Source organism: Grampus griseus, assembly GCF_964374135.1.
Source record: "Grampus griseus genome assembly, chromosome: 19".
NCBI lineage: Eukaryota > Metazoa > Chordata > Mammalia > Artiodactyla > Delphinidae > Grampus > Grampus griseus.
Window position 1 is genome coordinate 39,053,418 of NC_139013.1, and position 19,543 is coordinate 39,072,960.

Genomic DNA, 19,543 nt, shown 5'->3' on the forward strand with positions numbered 1-19,543 from the left:
ATAGGCAGGACACTCTATGACATAAATCACAGCAAGATCCTTTTTGACCCACCTCCTAGAGAAATGGAAATAAAAACAAAAATAAACAAATGGGACCTAATGAAACTTCAAAGCTTTTGCACAGCAAAGGAAACCATAAACAAGACCAAAAGACAACCCTCAGAATGGGAGAAAATATTTGCAAATGAACCAACTGACAAAGGATTAATCTCCAAAATTTATAAGCAGCTCATGCAGCTTAATAACAAAAAAACAAACAACTCAATCCAAAAATGGGCAGAAGACCTAAATAGACATCTCTCCAAAGAAGATATACAGACTGCCAACAAACACATGAAAGAATGCTCAACATCACCAATCATTAGAGAAATTCAAATCAAAACTACAATGAGATATCATCTCACACCAGTCAGAATGGCCATAATCAAAAAATCTAGAAACAATAAATGCTGGAGAGGGTGTGGAGAAAAGGGAACCCTCTTGCACTGCTGGTGGGAATGTAAATTGATACAGCCACTACGGAGAACAGTATGCAAGTTCCTTAAAAACTACAAATAGAACTACCATACGACCCAGCAATCCCACTACCGGGCATATACCCTGAGAAAACCATAATTCAAAAAGAGTCATGTACCACAATGTTCACTGCAGCTCTATTTACAATAGCCCGGAGATGGAAACAACCGAAGTGTCCATCATCGGATGAATGGATAAAGAAGATGTGGCACATATATACAATGGAATATTACTCAGCCATAAAAAGGAACGAAATTGAGCTATTTGTAATGAGGTGGATAGACCTAGAGTCTGTCATACAGAGTGAAGTAAGTCAGAAAGAGAGAGACAAATACTGTATGCTAACACATATATATGGAATTTAAGGAAAAAAATGTCATGAAGAACCTAGGGGTAAGACAGGAATAAAGACACAGACCTACTAGAGAATGGACTTGAGGATATGGGGAGGGGGAAGGGTAAGCTGTGACAAAGTGAGAGAGAGGCATGGACATATATACACTACCAAACGTAAGGTAGATAGCTAGTGGGAAGCAGACGCATAGCACAGGGAGATCAGCTCCGTGCTTTGTGACCGCCTGGAGGGGTGGGATAGGGAGGGTGGGAGGGAGGGAGACGCAAGAGGGAAGAGATATGGGAACATATATATATATATATATATATATATATATATATATATATATACATACATATATATATATATAACTGATTCATTTTGTTGTAAAGCAGAAACTAACACACCATTGTAAAGCAATTATACTCCAATAAAGATGTTTAAAAAAAAAAGCCTGTTGGGGGAACTCCCTGGTGGTCCAGTGGTTAAGACTCCGCACTTCCACTGCAGGGGGCACACATTCATTCACTGGTCAGGGAACTAAGATCCTAGCCTGTTGGCACAGAGGGGTGATAAAACACGCCCCAGGTCATACATCTAGGACTTGGCAGGCCAATTATTTGTCCTTATTTGTCCCATACCATTTTGACCCTCCATTACCCATTCCACAGAAAATGCCAAAGATGGGTGCTGCACTGCCAACCTTGGGGGATAGATCATTTCCTCCTTATTTGGGTGTCCCTGATGGGAGGCAATAGTGAGTTGAGTTCTGACTCCACTCCTTGCCAGATATTCAATCATAGTCAATTTAATGAACTTCTCTAAGCCTCTGTTACATCTTCTTAAAATGGGGATCCTAGCCATACTGACTTTGGAGGGTGTTTGTGAGGGTTAAATGAGGTAATAAGAGGGGAAACACTCGGCACGCTGAGGAGCTCCACTTAGACCCATTATGATCAGACAGCAGGGCTCTTCGCTGTGTTTGGGCAAGTGCACCAGCCAAGCTGACACTACCAAGTCATGCCACCAAGACGTAAAAACTTAAAATGTTCAGATTAGTTACCTGGGCCGTATGGAGGTTAAAGGACCCCGGGGTTTTACTCATCCTCCAACGCTGGTGCCGCTGACTCAGTGAGAACCTTCTCTTTCATTATCACTGTGCTACCAAAGCCCAGGCTGTGCTTATCCTCAGGAGTGTGCCCCCTCCCACTCATCCTCATCCTTTATTTAGCACATGAAGAAACAGATTGGGCCAGCATTTGAAGAACCCAGTATCAATGTCCAAAAAGAAGGACACAGATAGCCTATAGATGTCAAGGCAGACTCAATTCTGGCCGTTTTAGGAAAGAGAGAAAGTCATTTTCACTCCAGAACATCAGGCTAGCTCCTCAGATGGGTTCCTGCTTCTTGGGATGTGGGACCCTAAAGAATAAATATGATCCAACTTCCAAAGTATCAGTTCTACTGATTTGCAGATTTGGAAGTAGAATTAAATCAGTAAAGTGTTCATCTAAATTTTTATTTTTATATTAAAACAAATGTATTATGGAATAGAATGCAGAATTTACATTAATTTAAAATACAAAACTTCAATAAGATCATATTTATGGAGGGTCAATATGGGTGAGGCCCCTAGACCTCTAGGTTTTTTTCTTGCCCATTTTCCTATGACCTTTAAAAAGTCTGATGGAAAAGTTGTCAGCTTTTTTTTTTTTTAAGAGTGTTCTTTAATGAAGTTAAACCCATTTCTACTGACGATCCTATCCAGAACCTTATAATCACATAAACTCATGTCTCTGGAAGATATAAGAATTATGCTGCTGAGAGTTCCTCTTAATATTAATCAAATGGAAAGTTTATTTTGGATTTTTTTTTGTTTTTTAATAGATCTTTATTGGAGTATAATTGCTTCACAATACTGTGTTAGTTTCTGTTGCACAACAAAGCAAATCAGCCATATGCATACACTTGTCCTCATATCCCCTCCCTCTTGAGCCTCCCTCCCATCCTCCCTATCCCACCCCTGTAGGTCGTTGCAAAGCACAGAATCTCCCTGTGCTATGCTGCTGCTTCCCACTAGCTATCTATTTTACATTTGGTAGTGTATATATGTCGATGCCACTCTCACTTCGCCCCCCTCCCACCCCAAGTCCTCAAGTCCATTCTCTGTGTCTACCTCTTTATTCCTGCCCTGCAACCAGGTTCATCAGAACCTTTTTTTTTTTTTTTTTTAGATTCTATACATATGTGTTAGCATATGGTATTTGTTTTTCTCTTTCTGACTTACTTCACTCTGTATGACAGTCTCTAGGTCCAACCACGTCTCTACAAATGACCCAATTTCGTTCCTTTTTATGGCTGAGTAATATACCATTGTATGTATGTACCACAGCTTCTTTATCCATTCGTCTGTTGATGGGCATTTAGGTTGCTTCCATGTCCTGGCTATTGTAAATAGTGCTGCAATGAACATTGTGGTGCATGACTCTTTTTGAATGATGGTTTTCTCAGGGTATATGCCCAGTAGTGGGATTGCTGGGTCATATGGTAGTTCTATTTTTAGTTTTTTAAGGAACCTCCATACTGTTCTCCATAGTGGCTGTATCAATTTACATTCCCACCAACAGTGCAGGAGGGTTCCTCAAAGGGAAAGTTTTTAAAAGGCATCCATCCTTAGATGGGTAACTGACCAATTTAAATATTTTATGAAATTACATTTTCATGTGAAGTTGACAATTTTCAATTCTGTATTGCAGGATCTTATCAACAGTTTCATTACTGCTGTGTTCCTTTTCGTAGTTGCCGTCTTGGCGATGGAAGAAAAGGAAAGAAGTCATTTATTCTACGTTGGAGGGGTAAGTAGAGGCCTTCATGACTCCATTTAAGATCAGTATTTCAAGACTCTTTGGAAAAGGGAAACTGGCAGACTATCATTATTTCATTTATAGAACACCATCGCCACCACCCTTTCTCTTTCTTGTGCTGACTTCTTCAGAAGATTTGAGGTTGCACAAACTCTAAGCTCATTCTCCAAATAGGTACGAAAACAAACCTACAGAATCTCTTTTGAAAATCATACACACTATTCTTTTAAATGTTGCAACAAGATGTTCTTTTTATCTATAAGTAGGACTTCGACTTTTCTGGACTAGAAAATTATACTTTAAATCACAAGAAAAAAAATGATTGTAGAAAAGAAAAAGTGCATTGTCAAAAGTGAGTGACTCAGCCTGGTTGAGGAAGGAAAAGAAGTTCCCACACCAGGCTAAGCACGTTCTGTTTTAATCTCTATAACTCTCATTTTTACAGATATGGGAACTGAGGTTAAATACCTTACCCTGGCTCACAAGGCTGGGACAAATCCTCATCATATGAAGACCACAAGAAATGGCAGATTAAATGCTTGGAAGATAGGGGGTGTGGAACGGGGTGGTGAGACTTTGATTCAAGAAGTTAAGCTATGGGAACAGAAATTAATCCAGAAAAAAAAAAGTTTAAGTTCTTTGAATTCATTCTATGATCAGTAAATGTTTGTCGATCCCATTGGACTGCGCCTGAGCTCAGTGTTGGAGATAGAGTCCCTTCCCCCTTAGGGAGCTCACAGATTAGCTAGAGCAAGACCTATCTGGGAAAAGTTCATGAAGGCAGCCAGGGATTAAGTGACAGTAAAGAGAAACATACAAGGTAGACAGGAGCTGGGGAGCACTTGGAATCTAGTGTGCTGTAGCCCGCTGACCCCCATCTGCTAACTCAGCCACCAAGCCTTCTCCTACCTGCCAGGAGCTCCCACGCCCTGGTCTCCATCAATCCTTACCTGGATGGCAGGGGCTCCTACCACCCTCCACTGGTCTCCCTGCCGCCAGCCTGGTTCGCTTTCCATTCATCTTGCGACAAGTGGGCTTTCTGAATCGGGAACCTCCCCTCCCCTCTTGATGAAGTCCCAGATCCTGCACCTCCCCAGCCTCAACTCTGCCCCCACCCACACCGGCTCCATACGTCTCAGCCACACCAGATTCCTTGGAGACCCCTGTCCAGTACCTGGAGTTCTCCTCCCAGTTGGTCCCCTTGGAAACTCCTTCCTGCCTTTTCAAACATAGCCCAAGAGTCCTTTCCACTGAGGGGCCTTCTCGGGAGGCCCACAGCCACCCGGAGCCTCCTAGGATCAGTGCCCTACTCTCGTCCTGGTGCCTCAGACCTTAGGCAAGGCCGTCACTGGCAGAAAAGCCTATTTCCAAAAACCCTTTCTCTGGGAATGCCAGAATGGGCTGCAGCAGCCGACTGGGCAGACACCAGGAAGGTAGTGGAGGGTCAGAGGGGGACAGGAGGCTGCACGCCCGCCGCCCGGATAGGGAGGACAGGCTGCTAAGAAGCTGCAGAATAACCCCGCCTTTCCTTCCCGCATATGGTCTTGTGTCTGACAGTCCCTGTGTCTCACAGCGGCAATCGTGTGTCTCATCGATGCGACTGTGGTCACCAAGACGATGAGGAATACCATGAAAAAAGCTCTGGGAATCGAAACCAAAACCGGTGCCTCCCCCACCCAGGAACCCATCTCACCCACAAGGGTACCCCCAAGGGGAAGCCCAAGGGCACCTACAAGGGCAACCATGAAGCAACGCGGCCTGTCGGAGCCACCCTCGGAAGCACCCTCTCGGGCACCGTCGCGGGCACCTTCGCAAGCACCATCGTCTTCTCCCTCCCGCCGCTGAGTTCGCACGCTGTCACCCATTTCAGCCCACATGTGATCGTAAAATCAGGGCTGCTAAACCCGGAACACTTCTGCTTGCTCGTGCTGCCTTGTGTAAAAGTCGCGTTACATTTTCAAACGAGTGCCAATGCGCCCTCGGGGCTCTGGGCGCGACTGCCCCAGGCGGCCACAGTTTCAGCCAACCCGACCCGAAGGCGGGAGCAGCGGCTACAGCCCCCGGCACCCCCAGAGGCCTCGCGTGGGGAGCGCTCCGCGTGGGGAGCGCTCCGCGTGGAGGCGGGACCACCACCGGAGCCGGCGTGGGGGCGGGGGCTCCCGCGCAGGGTCTGGGCGGCCGCGGACACTCGAGGCGCTTGCTGCCGGGCGCGGGGGCGCGGCTGGGCGGAGGGGACTCGCGTGCAGAGACTAGGTGCGCGTCGAGAGGGCGCTAAGCGCTGGCCTTCGCTCGTCGTTCCCGGCCGTTGGCTGAGCGCGGCCTCCAAGCAGGTCGGTGGGCATTCGGCTCGCTCAAAGGCCAGGCCTGGCCGGGAACAGCAAAAATTGGGCAGGCCGTGAGAAGCTGAGAACTCCACGGCAAGATGGCTGACAAAGGCAAAAAGGGCAAACCCGGGGCCACCGCAGCCGCAGCCGCAGCCGCAGCCGCGCCGGGGGCGGCCCCTCCTCCGGGCGATGAAGTGGGAAGGTGGAAGGGGTGGTGTCGCCGTTACAAGTTGGAAGTCAAGAACAGCAATAGAGAGTTCTGGCTTAATGGGTACGCTGAGGTCAAGCTCATTATCTTGGTAAGTGGGCCCGTATCCCTGGGTGGGGCTGGGGGGGGTAGGGAGTGCCCAAAGACGGGCAGAGGGAGGAGCGGGCTCCCCGAGGCCTCCTCTGGCCCGAGCCCTCTGCCGTGGCTCAAAGGGCATGTCTCCCGGCAGGGCTGCCTAATAGGTTCACTGATGATGTTCAAGGGGACCACTGTGCACCCCCACGTGACACTCATCATCACCATGGAGTTGTCCATCTTAATCTTCTTCATCATTATCTACACCTTCGCCATCCAGAGATACACGTTCTTCATCCTGTGGCCCATTTCTGTAAGTGAGGGGCGGTGGGGAGTGCCTGAGCCTGGTGTGCGTTCACGCGTATATCCTGGCACCTGGAAAGCGACTGAACAGAGAGATATGCCTCATCTCCCTTATTTGTGCTCCGGGCATGGGCTCAGACCTTCCAGTGGGGCCAGAGCAGGGGCAGCTGAAGTTAGGTAGAAAAGGCTTCCAGAAAGCCCAACTTGGGGGTGGAGGACCTCTTTCCTACCTGGTGGTCAAAGGAAGGAGTCTTTGCCTTCCTGAGGCTTTGCTCTCCTTGGGAGCAGGGGAGGTGTAGCAACCAGCGGTTCCTTCCATCCCCTGTGCCAGCTCACACTTGACTGGAAAGACCACTCTGACGGTACCCCGTCCCCAGAATTCAAAGAAAAAAATCAGTAATATAAAATGAGAATTAAAAAAAAAAAAGTCACATCTAAAGCAGCCTCAGATCTCCAGTGACTATCCCTGCAAGGGATGTTAAGCCCAGAAGGATGTTCAGCCCAAAGCAGTCATCCACTGGAATGGGACTGAGCTGGGCAAGTTACCACCCACTCCCAGACTCTGTTTCCTCATCTCTAACATGAAGACAGTAATAATCTTGTGTGAGATTGTTCCTCAGGAGTAAAAGTAAAGCCCCAGCTGCTGTGCCTGAAGACTCATGGACTTGAATCCCTGCCCATTACCTCTGTAATCACAAAGCTTACCTACCTAACTCCCAACTAACCCAAGGTCCCTTGTTCATTGCACATTCACAGCATGTCTCCAGAGCCTGTGCTCACTGTTTCACTCACTTGACACATGAAATGGGTTCAGAATGGCTAAGTAACTTGCCCCCAGGTAAATCAGGCAGTAAGTGGCAGAAAAAGGATTCAAACCCAGCTTTATCAGTAGAGTCTTGAGTCCCTAACTACACTGTGTCCTGCCTACTTATTAAAAGTTATTAGGGTCCAGGGATCCATAGGTCTCAGGGGGTAGATGAGGACTCCCAGTATCAGGAGAAAGGAAAAGAGGGCCATATAAGACTCTTGGGAGATGGATACGCAGAGGACAAAGTAAAGGGACAGGCAGAGGACACATTCCCAGCCAACGTGCTTGAGAAGATACTTTTAGTTCCAGCAAGATGAAAAATCACTGAACCCTGAAAATCCTCCTGCTGTACTTACCTAAAACTACCAGGGGAAATGTAAACACTATTGCTTTAACTGAATGGCTGAGCTGGCGAAAAAAAGAAGAGGAAACACAGAGGTGCTAGAAATGGAAAACAGGAGCAGTGACAAATCAGCTGCTTCAGTGTGGGTGGAAATGACCCACGAGATATTATCCCAGGAACCTAGAATATGGATTCTCATATACTTTCAAGTTAGGACTTGAGGCCTTGGTCCCAAGCAAAGTGGGAATTTAGAACTGAGAATCCTGCATAAGGCCAGCACCCTGCAAAGACTGCACCCTAAGGGAAAAGACAGAGACGATACCTTTCACCCACACAGAGGAACAAGAAAGCATGTTCATCTCTGCCCGAGTTTTGAGTGGGGAAAAGCAAAAAAGACCACCTTGAGAAATACGAACCTTGAGCCTACACTTTGTACAGATTTGGTATAAGTTTTTCCTACCTTCAGCCTAGAAACCTTCATGCAGCTTAGAAAATGTAGTGCCTGGGAACTGGCATAAAAATCGATCCCAATTTGATGGTATTCTGAAGAAATCCATGGGACTCCTGAAAAACAAATGCAAAATCATAATCAAAGCATAAAGACATTCTCACAGGACAGATATGGGGGGGGGTGTACAAAAATCAACTCACAGTTCAAAACTACAAAACACCTGATTTTTAAATCCCCAGGACTAAGAATCAAGAACCAGCAAAAACAAGAAATGGGAGGATTAGAACCCTGAGAATATGAGATAATAAAAGAACTGTCTGAAAATAATTTAAAATACACTTAAATTATAAAGACATAAATAAAAGCCCTAAGAAAAGAATAAGACATTATTAGGATGGAACAGACAGATTTTTTTTTTAAGTACAAGATATAATGTCTAGAATTGAACATATAGTTATTGAAATAAAAATGTCAATAAATGGGTTAAAAAGCATATCAGACAAAAGCTGGGGAAGTAATGAGCTGAAGGATGTGGGGAAATTACCCAGATTATAGTACTGACAGATAAAGAGAGAAAATATGAAAGAGAGAAGTTGAAACATAGAATATGGAATGAGAAAGTTCATCATAAGCCTAATAGGAGTTCCAGAAGAAGACACTCAAGATAATAGAGAAGAAATATTCAAAGTGATAGTGACTGAGAACCTGCCAGATTTAATAAGAGTGACATCACTAAAAATGGCAGAGTAGGGAACTCCAAATCTCTGTCCTTCCACTAAAGCAATGATTAGGTTCTCAAAAACTGTCAGAATCGACTTTTTCAGAACTCTGGAATCTAATTCAAAACAAAATAAAACAGGAGAATGCTCAATGAAGAAAGAGGCTGTTGAATTTTGGTAAGAGAATGTTGTAGCATTTTACTTAACCTGCCTGCCATCCCTTAATCCCCAGCTGGTCAGTGGCCATGAAGACAGCCCACATTCCTGGCCACATTCCTTGCTGGTGGCAGACGGAACAATAAAAACCTTGTTACTGGGCTTCCCTGGTGGCGCAGTGGTTGAGAGTCCGCCTGCCGATGCAGGGGACACGGGTTCATTCCCTGGTCCGGGAAGATCCCGCATGCCACGGAGCAGCTGGGCCCGTGAACCATGGCCGCTGAGCCTGCGCGTCCGGAGCCTGTGCTCCACAACGGGAGAGGCCACAGCAGTGAGAGGCCCACATACCGCAAAAAAACACAAAAAAACCTTGTTCCCAAAGAATTAGAGTTGTGTGCTTGACCTGTCTGGTGGCTCCCTGAGGGATTAGCCAGGGACTTGCCTTTGTTTCACCTGCCTCAGAGTTTTCTCAGGGCTGAAGCAGTCTCCTAGATAGCATTTGTTAAAGCATTTAAAGACGTATATACTAACCATAGCCACTCGGGGCAAGGTTTCCCAAGCAGTAGACAGACCAGAAGTTTGGGAAGCAGATGCTTGGGAGAATAAGAGCTTTGAAAAGCTCCCACCTATACCAGGGAATCTAGAAGGACTGCACATGGCCAGAGCTGGACACATGCCCAGAAAAAAACCCTAAGCTTTCACCTTTGGCTGACCTTTAGGCCCTGCACAAGCAGCAAGTAAAAACTAAGAGCTCTAAACATCCTGGAGAGGTGTTGAAGGAGTGCCCCAACACAAAGGCAATCTGCAAAGACTTGTTTCCAAATATTTAAGGAAATCTCTGTCAAATCACTACCTGACCATTAAGCTAGTGAAAAACAAAGACTTCACTGGCCACACAAGAGAAAGAATAGTCTTTCAAAACATAGTTTAGGAAAAATCATTAAACATACAAATGACTTTAACTCACAACAAGCAACAACAACAAACTCTGGGGAGGAGAGGCAATATGATTTCCAGAGTAACTATATTATAATATTCAAAATGTACAGTTTTCAAAGAATTATAAGGCACACAAAGAAAGAAGTATGGCCCATTCACAGGAAAAAAATTGTTAATAGAGACTGTCCTTGAGGAAGCCCAGATATTAGACTTACTGGACAAAGACTTTAAATCAACTGTCTCTAAAATGCTCACAGAACTAAAGGAAACCAGGAGAACAATTCATGAACAAATACAGAATGTCAGTAAAGAGAAGTTTAAAAAGAAACCAAATAGAAATTCTGGAGCTGAAAAGTAATATAACTGAAGTGAAAAATTCACTAGAGTTGTTTAACAGCAGATTTGAGCAGGCAGAAGAATGAATCAGTGAACCTGAAGACAGGTCAATTGAGATTATTCAGTCTGAGGAACAGAAAGAAAAAAAGAATGAAGGAAAAAAATGAACAGAGCCTAAGAGACCCATGGGACACCATCAAGCATACTAACATAGGCAGAGCCCCAAAAGAAGAGAGAGAGAAAGGAACAGAAAGACTATTCAAAGAAATAATGGCCAAAAAACTTTCCAAATTTGGTAAAAGATAGGAGTCTACACATCCAAAAAAACACCAAGTAGAATAAACTCAAAGTGATCCACACTGAGACACATTATAATAACTGTCCAAAGACAAAGACAAGGAGAAAGTCTTGAAAGTTGTAAGAGAGAAGCAACTTATCTTGTACAAGGGACACTTGATAAGATTAACAGCCAATTTCTCATCAGACACCATGGAGGCCTGAGGGAGTGGAATGATATGCTTAAAGTCCTTAAAGGAAAACAAACTGTCCACCAAGAAGTCTATCTTTTAAACTTGCTATCTGTTATGAGTTGAATTATGTACCCCCCAAATATGTTGATGTCCTGACTCCCAGTATCTGTGAATATGACCTTATTTGGAAATAAGCTGTTTGCAGATGGTCAAGTAAAGATGAGGTTATCAGAGTGGAGATAGAGTTGTAAAGAGGACAACATGCCAGTCCTGAAAATGGAGAAAAGACAGTCTCTTCAATAAGTGGTGCTGGGAAAACAGGACAGCTACATGTAAAAGAATGAAATTAGAACACTCCCTAACACCATACACAAAAATAAACTCAAAATGGATTAGAGACCTAAATGTAAGACTGGACAATATAAAACTCTTGGAGGAAAACATAGGAAGAACACTCTTTGACATAAATCACAGCAAGATCTTTTTTGATCCACCTCCTAGAGTAATGGAAATAAAAACGAAAATAAACAAATGGGACCTAATGAAACTTAAAAGCTTTTGCAAAGCAAAGGAAACTACAAACAAGATGAAAAGACAACCCTCAGAATGGGAGAAAATATTTGCAAATGAAGCAACTGACAAAGGATTAATCTCCAAAATATATAAACAGCTCATGCAACTCAATATCAAAAAAACAAACCACCCAATCCAAAAATGGACAGAAGACCTAAATAGACATTTCTCCAAAGAAGACATACAGATGACCAAGAATCACATGAAAAGCTGCTCAGCATCACTAATTATTAGAGAAATGCAAGTCTAAACTACAATGAAGTATCACCTCACACCAGTTAGAATGGGCATCCTCAGAAAATCTACAAACAACAAATGCTGGAGAGGGTGTAGAGAAAAGGGAACCCTCTCGCACTGTTGGTGGGAATGTAAATTGATACAGCCACTATGGAGAACAGTATGGAGGTTCCTTAAAAAACTAAAAATAGAATTACCATATGACCCAGCAATCCCACTACTGGGCATATACCCAGAGAAAACAATAATTCAAAAAGACACATGCACCCCAAAGTTCATTGCAGCACTATTTACAACAGCCAGGACATGGAAGCAACCTAAATGCCCATCGACAGATGAATGGATAAAGAAGATGTGGCACATATATACAATGGAATATTACTCAGCCAATTTATTACAGCGAAATTGGGTCATTTGTAGAGACGTGGATGGACCTAGAGACTGTCATACAGAGTGAAGTAAGTCAGAAAGAGTAAAACAAATATTGTATATTAACGCATACACGTGGAACCTAGAAAAATGGTACAGATGAACCAGTTTGCAGGGCAGAAATTGAGACACAGATGTAGAGAACAAATGTATGGACACCAAGGGGGGAAAGTGGGGCGAGGAGGGGCCTTGGGGTGGTGATGGTGGTGGGATGAATTGGGAGATTGGGATTGACATGTATACACTAATAAGTCTAACATGGATAACTAATAAGAACCTGCTGTATAAAAAAATAAATAAAATTTTTTTAAAAAGAGGTACCAAAACAAAACAAAAAAAGGAATTAAGAAAGCAATGTCAAAGAGTTAAAATTAATAAAATAGGAAACAAAGATTCATAGTGATGACTAATAAAACCAAAATCTAGTTCTTTGAAAAGACTAATAAAGTAGATAAACCATAAGAAAAAAAGAGAACAAAGAAAAATATTAGTATAAAGAAGAGGTTTTAAAGATCATAGGGAAAATATGAACTTTTATGCCAATAAATTATAATATGATAATATCCCAGAAAAACATATGATGTACAAAAATTGACTGAAAAAGAAATAGAAAAACAGGGTATAAAATAATTCATCCATGTTTTCATCTGGCACTTGTTTCATTTTTTACATTTAAATCTTTTATTTGGAGTCCTTTTGGTATATGGTGTGAACCATGGCTCCAGCTTTGTATCCCGATGGCTCTCCAGCTGTTCCACCCTATCACTCAGTTTATTCATTTACTGACTAGTACAACTTCCCCCCACTGATTTGAAATGGCATTTTTGTTAAATGCTAATATCCCATACGTGGGACTTCCTTGGCAGTCCAGTGGTTAAGAATCCACGCTTCCACTGCAGGGGGCACTGGTTTGATCCCTGGTTGGAGAACTAAAATCCCCCATGCCACGTCGTGTGGCAAAAAAAAAAATAAAAGAATAAAATCCCATATGCAGTTCATTTCTAGATTCATATTCAGTTCTACTTGTCTGTCCCTTTTTCTCTTAAAAAAAAGGGGGGGGGTTATAATATGTTGTACCATCTGGTAAAGCTTTGATCTTAAAACCAGACATAATAAGGAAAGTAAACTATAGGCCTATATTATTTGAATACAGCCATAAAAATTCTCAATAAAATACTAGCAAACTAAATCAAGCAATATATAAGCAAGCAATGCATCAGGATCAAGCAGGGCATCTGCAAGGAATGTAAAGGTGGTTTTGTCTCAAAATTCTGTTAACATAATTCACCATCTTTTATTTAAAGGAGAAAACCATTTAATCATCTCATAAGCTGTAGGAAAACTATTTAGTAATATTCAATACTAATTTTTGGAAGACTCTTGGCAAACTAGGAAAAAAGGGAACCTCCTTAACTTAATAACAGAAAACCACCCAAACCTAAAATGAACATTGCATTTCATGGTAAAATGTTAGAAGCGTTTCCTTAGAGATGCCTATTATCCCCACTTCTATTTGACATTGTGCTAAAGATCTTAGTACAATGTGACAAGAAAAACAAAGGGTATATGGATTGGGAAGGAGAAAAAAACTAGCATTACTCACTGATAATATGATTCTCTACACAGAGAATCTAAGAATCTACAGTCAAATTACTAGAACTGATTGAGTTCCACAAGGTTACAAAAAACAAAAATAGTGTTCCTGAATACCAGCAACAAATAATGAGAAAATATGGCTTTTCAAAGAAACCATTTAAAACAGCAACAGAAACTACAGATGTCTGAGAATACACCCGTTCAAAGATTGTAAAACTTTACATAGAGATTATGACATTTTGTTAATGGACATAGAAGAAAAATCTAAGTAAGAGAAGAAATATACCACATTCACAGATGTGAAGAGCTACTATCATAAAGATGTCAATTTCATTCCAAAGCAATCTCCACATTAAATGAAATTTTATAACAGAGGTTGTTTGTGGAACTTTGCAAGGTGATTCTAAAATTCTTATGGGGCTTCCCTGGTGGCGCAGTGGCTGAGAATCTGCCTGCCAATGCAGGGGACACGGGTTCGAGCCCTGGTCTGGGAAGATCCCACATGCCGTGGAGCAACTGGACCCGTGAGCCACAACTACTGAGCCTGCGCGTCTGGAGCCTGTGCTCCGCAACAAGAGAGGCCGCCATAGTGAGAGGCCCGCGCACTGCGATGAAGAGTGGCCCCCGCTTGCCACAACTAGAGAAAGCCCTCGCACAGAAACGAAGACCCAACACAGCTAAAAATAAATAATGTATTTTAAAAATAAATAAATAAAATTCTTATGGAAGAATGAAAAGAATTATAAGGATGGACTCACCCAACGACATATTGGAATTACTATAAAGCTTTGGTACTAGCTCAGGGGTTGACAAAGACTAATGGACTGAATGTTTGTGTACCCCCAAAATTCATATGCTGAAATCCTAATCCCCAGTGTGGCTATACTTGCATATGGGGCCTCCAGAGTGGTAATTAAGATTAAATGAGATCCTAAGGGTCTGATAGGATTAATGTCCCTATAAAAAAAGACAATGGAGACCTCCCTCCCCCTTCCTCTCCCCTATCCCTCCCCCTACCTCCTCTCCGTGGAAAGGCCATATGAGAAAATGGTGAGAAGGCAGCCAGGCAAACCAGGAAGAGAGTCCTCACCAGAAACTGAATTTGCTGGTGCCTTGATCATAGACTCCTGGCTTCCAGAACTGTGGGAAAATAAATGTCTGTTGTTTAAGCCACGCAGTCTGTGGCATTTTGTTATGGCAGCCTGAGCAGACTAATATAGGAATAAAAAAGAGAACCCAGAAATAGACCTACATACATATGGCAACTTGGCATATGACAGAGGTGGCATAACACAGCTGAATGGAGTATTTAATAAATGTTCTTGGGACCATGAGAAAGAGAAAGAAAGAGAAACTATGCATACCATTAAAATTAAAACTTTACAACAGAAGACATCATAAACAAAATTTTTAAAACAAGCCAATAGAAAAATGGGGTAAGGGATATGAATAGACAGGAAACCCAACTGCCTAAAACATGTTTTTAAAAATGCTTCATTAGTAACCAGCGATCAGAAAATTAAAACAACAATGAGGTACCATTTCAACTCACCAGATGGGCAGAAATAAATGAGCATGGTAATCCTGGGCTTTGGCAAGGACATGGGAAACAGGAGCCCCTATACATTTGTGGGCATGAGTGGACACTGGCACAAGCCCTTTAGAGAGAAACTTGGCAATACCTCAACAAGGAAAAGATGTGCATGGGAGGCACAGACAAGAGTGTTCACTGCAGGCACAGTTGGCAATAATAATTTCCTAAAAGGGAGAAACACCCTAACGTCTCCAGTTTGGTTTATTCATACATCAGCTAAAATCAATGAATTCAATCGCATTAATCTCAATCTCATATATTTCTCAAAATGGGTAAATCTCAAAAAAAGGTTTTTAAGTTTAAAAAGCACATGCTATAAGATATATCTTTTTATTTAAATTTTTGAAACACAAAATAGTATATATTGTTTATGAATATATAATATGGAGGAAAATACTACTGTGCACTTGGGAAGACTACCCATAGACTTGGAACACATGCAGAAGGCAGGGAAAGGGATGGAATGGTAAGACTGTAGCTCATTCCACAAAGTTTTTTTGTTTATGGTTTGTTTTTGTTTTGAGAGCCCTGAGGCAAATATTGCAAGACATTAACATCTGTTTAATCTCAGTGGGTCACGGCTGGTGGAGGTGGGATTGGGGATGGGATGTTCTATTATTTTCTGTATGTTTGAAGTGTGTTAAAATCCAGAACGAGGAGGAAAAGAAAAGGCCTGAGACAAAGTGGCCAGGGAAGTACAACCCCAGAAAATGGCATCAGAGAAATCAAGGGGAAAGATGGGCGTCACCCAGCACTGCAGGGTCAGCTGCTGCCCATGGGATTAAGAGGATGCGCAAGCTCTGGGCCAGCATCACCCCAGGAGTGATGGGAGAGGAAGCCGGCTTGCTGTGGCCATGGTTTGGCCAACTTTGAGTTAAGTTTGGCTGTGCCAGGGAGTGACAGTGGGTGGTACTTGAGAGGAAGGCAGCATGGGAGGCAGCCCTTTTGCCCAGTCTGGGAGCATCTGGACCTTGTCAGTATAGGGTAAGGGAAACAAATATGGAGCTAGGGCAGGACTGTGGCCGCAAGGGACGGGAAGGAGAGTGGATGATGGAGGAAGTGACGTGGCCTTGCAAAGGCGGGGTGGGGGGGAGGGGGGGTCGGTGTCTAAGAAGTAAGGTGGGGGAAGGGATGAGTAGGGGGGGAAGAGGCAGCTGCCAGGCTCCCAGTGAAGGACCAGAGTCCAACAGAACCTCCTGCCAGCAACACAGCCCACCCTGGATTCAGAAAGAGGAGCTGGCCTTCAGAGTAGAAAGATGCTGTGAGGTGGTACCCAAGCGGGACATCGATTAGTTGGAGAGCCATGCATTTATTTAAGTGGGCACTGGAAGGGGGGGAAAACATAGCCACCAAATGTGTGATTTCACAGACGGGATGGTAGCCGAGGCAGCCCGTAAAGGCAGTTAAGCATCCTGGATTTTGTGTCTCAACTCAAAGAGTCCAGCTGGTAGGCCACAGGTATGTCCACCTAGCCCAGTAAATATTCATCTTCCTATATATATTTTTTAAATCAGGCAGAAGTTTGAAAACCATTCCCTTTGGAGGAAGCTAGGCCAGGTCTGGTGTTGACGGGGCCTCGGCTCTAAGGCCGACTCATCTCTCCCATGCTTTCAGGACCTTCTCAACGACCTGTCCTCCAGTGCTTTCCTCGTGGGGGCCGCCCTCTCTGCCGTGAAAATTCGGCAAACCATGCCAATGCACTACATTTATGGTGTGGTGAGTCTTTCATGTTGGGCTGTTTACTTGTTCAGAAATCACCTCATTTGGAGAATGGTTATTTCCCCCTAAGGAAAAGGGTCTCTTTTCACAAAATCTTAGGATCCAAGCAAAGTTTAAAGGTAACTTGGGTCAACGTTTCCGGGGGAGAAGCCATTGAAAGGAAGATGATGTCCAGGGAGCCCACCCAGCTAAGAGCTTCCCCCCAGAAGCTTGCCTGCCGGCCCCAGAGCGAAGGGCCCCACCCAGGCGGGGTCCAAAGAGAGAAAGAAAATGTGGTGAGGTGACCGGCTACAGGGATGGGGATCAGAATCGGGGAGCTGAGGCCAGGGGAGGGGCAAACCCAAAGTCTCTCTGGGGTCTGGCAGGTTGAGGGGTCAAGGGAAGGGGTTAAACAGCACCTACGGACAATCACGAGCCGGGAAGGAACTGTGACAGCTTTGGAAGGAAAAGCACAAGTAACGAGGATTCTTTTGTTTCCCAGATCCTTATCGGTGTGGCTGCACTTGTTGCTTTAATAGATGTTTGTCTTCAAATGACACACTTCAAAGGCAAGAAGGTCAAAGCGCGTGTGCGGATTCTTCCACGAAAGGATAAAAAGGGCAAAAAGCCAAAGGAAGGAGAAAAACCAGAGGAAGCAGGCAAGGGGAGGGCAGCGGTACCGCCACCTGCCAAGGGCGGCAAAGGTGGCGGTAAGAAGTGAGGCCAAGGCGCCTGGGGTCGGAAGTGGCTGTGTATCTTACCGCAAAACATGTTTCCACTGTCTAACTTGTCTTTTCTCTAGAATGGTCTTCTTTTCCATTTCAACGACTCTACCTTTGCTTGGAAAGGAAGTTTCTCCTTAAATGAATTTTAAAAGCTTAAAGTTGACGTAAACATTATCTTGTTCATTCAACAAGAGTAGCCGAAGGTTTTGGCGCAGAGGGCGAGGCTGGAGCGGGGCCTCTGGAGGTGTTCGCAGGGCACGGAGGGTTTGGGGGAACAGAAGCGTGGGTGATACCAGCTGTCAACACCGACCAGGCAAAGGGGCCAAAGGAAAACGAGAGACTGGAAAAGAAAAGGCTGCATTTTGTTCACATTGACATTTTCATGTTACATTTCTATACATTTCAAGAACAGGGGAAAACAGACATATCACTCTCCAGGGTCTCTGCACAGACAGGAAATAGAAAGCAAGAGGCATTGGCACAAAACAGTTAGAAACCTCTGGAGGTCGTCTTGCTCTCCTGGTGTCAAAATGTCAGGAAATCCAGACCAAGCAAAAAATAAGATTTTCAAGGTCAACATAAAAAGAACCTGATTTCTTAGTACTTGAAAACATAACTAAAGCACAAGTGCCTGGAAGGAGATGAAGATGGCAGAGGAGGAGGACGCTGAGCTCACCTCCCCCTAGGAATACATCAAACCTACATCTACAGGTGGAGCAATTCTCACTGAAAACAAGTTGGACACTGGCACAAAGACTTACACAACCAAAGCTGTAAAGATAGATCCATACAGAGTTGGGTAGAAGGGAAGAGAAGCGAACAGGTTGGGACCTATACCCCTGGGAGGGGACACAGAAGAGGAGGGGGATTACACAGGCTCAGAGATCCTCCCTGGGGAGTGAGCAGTTCAAACCACATATGGGAACACCCCACCCCCGGGCTCTGACACCAGGAGTCTCCTTAGCTGGTTTGAAAACTACTGAGGCTAACAGGAAGGGTGTAAGAAACCTAGACTCGGCTCGTGAAGAGCATACATCTGCTTCCTTACTCCCGAGAGCAAGACAGAGGAAGCAGACTGAAATTGCCCAGAGCTCTAGCCAGTTTCCCACAACTGCCCCTGCGTGTGCCCCAGTCCACGACGAGCGCCTGCTCCAGCCTCTCTTGCTTCAGCATTCCTCCCCTCTGGGGTGAAGATGTCAATACTGGGATGGAGGAGAGTGTGCACTTAGAGGGAACCTGAACTTCAGGGCTTCTGCTCTAGTACCTTGGGACCCTCCCCGACCCTGTATAGGGCGGTGTCAGCCACTGAGCAGAGGAGAAGCAGTGGCTCACACCAGGCTCTGGCTCTAGCTCCTTCATCTCCAGCCCCACCTCCGACCTCCCAGCCCCATCTCCAGCTGTGTGTGACAGCTGCCAGCACACCCTGGGGAAAGACGTGACCCATGCTCATGTCAAATCCCGCTTTCCCACCAAAGCCACTGGGCACATGTAGTCTGCATAGGGACGCTCCCACACAAGGACACCCCTTCAAGACCAGAATAGGTAACTGTTTCACCTAATTTCATAGAGAGAAAGTTAAGCAAAATGAGAGACAGAGGAATTTGTTTCAAATGAAAGAATAAGAAAAAAAAAAGCCTGCTGTGTAGCACAGGAAACTCTACTCAATACTCCGTAATGGCCTATATGGGAAAAGAATCTAAAAAGAAAAAAGTGTATATACGTATATGTATAACTGATTCACTTTGCTGTACACCTGAAACTAACACAACACTGTAAATCAACTATACTCCAAAAAAGTTTTTAAACTGAAAAAAACAACGAATGATACAGGGATAATTTACCAGT

General features: G+C 44.1%; 1 protein-coding gene across 1 annotated transcript; it reads left to right on the forward strand.

Moving 5' to 3' along the window:
• Positions 1-6,136: 6,136 nt before the first annotated feature.
• Positions 6,137-17,694, forward strand: CMTM2 (CKLF like MARVEL transmembrane domain containing 2; the record flags this gene model as incomplete). Its single annotated transcript, XM_082677817.1, has 4 exons — positions 6,137-6,337; positions 6,476-6,634; positions 16,890-16,991; positions 17,476-17,694. The coding sequence occupies 4 exons, from the start codon at positions 6,137-6,139 to the stop codon at positions 17,692-17,694; spliced, it is 681 nt and encodes a 226-aa protein (XP_082533943.1).
• Positions 17,695-19,543: the final 1,849 nt, after the last annotated feature.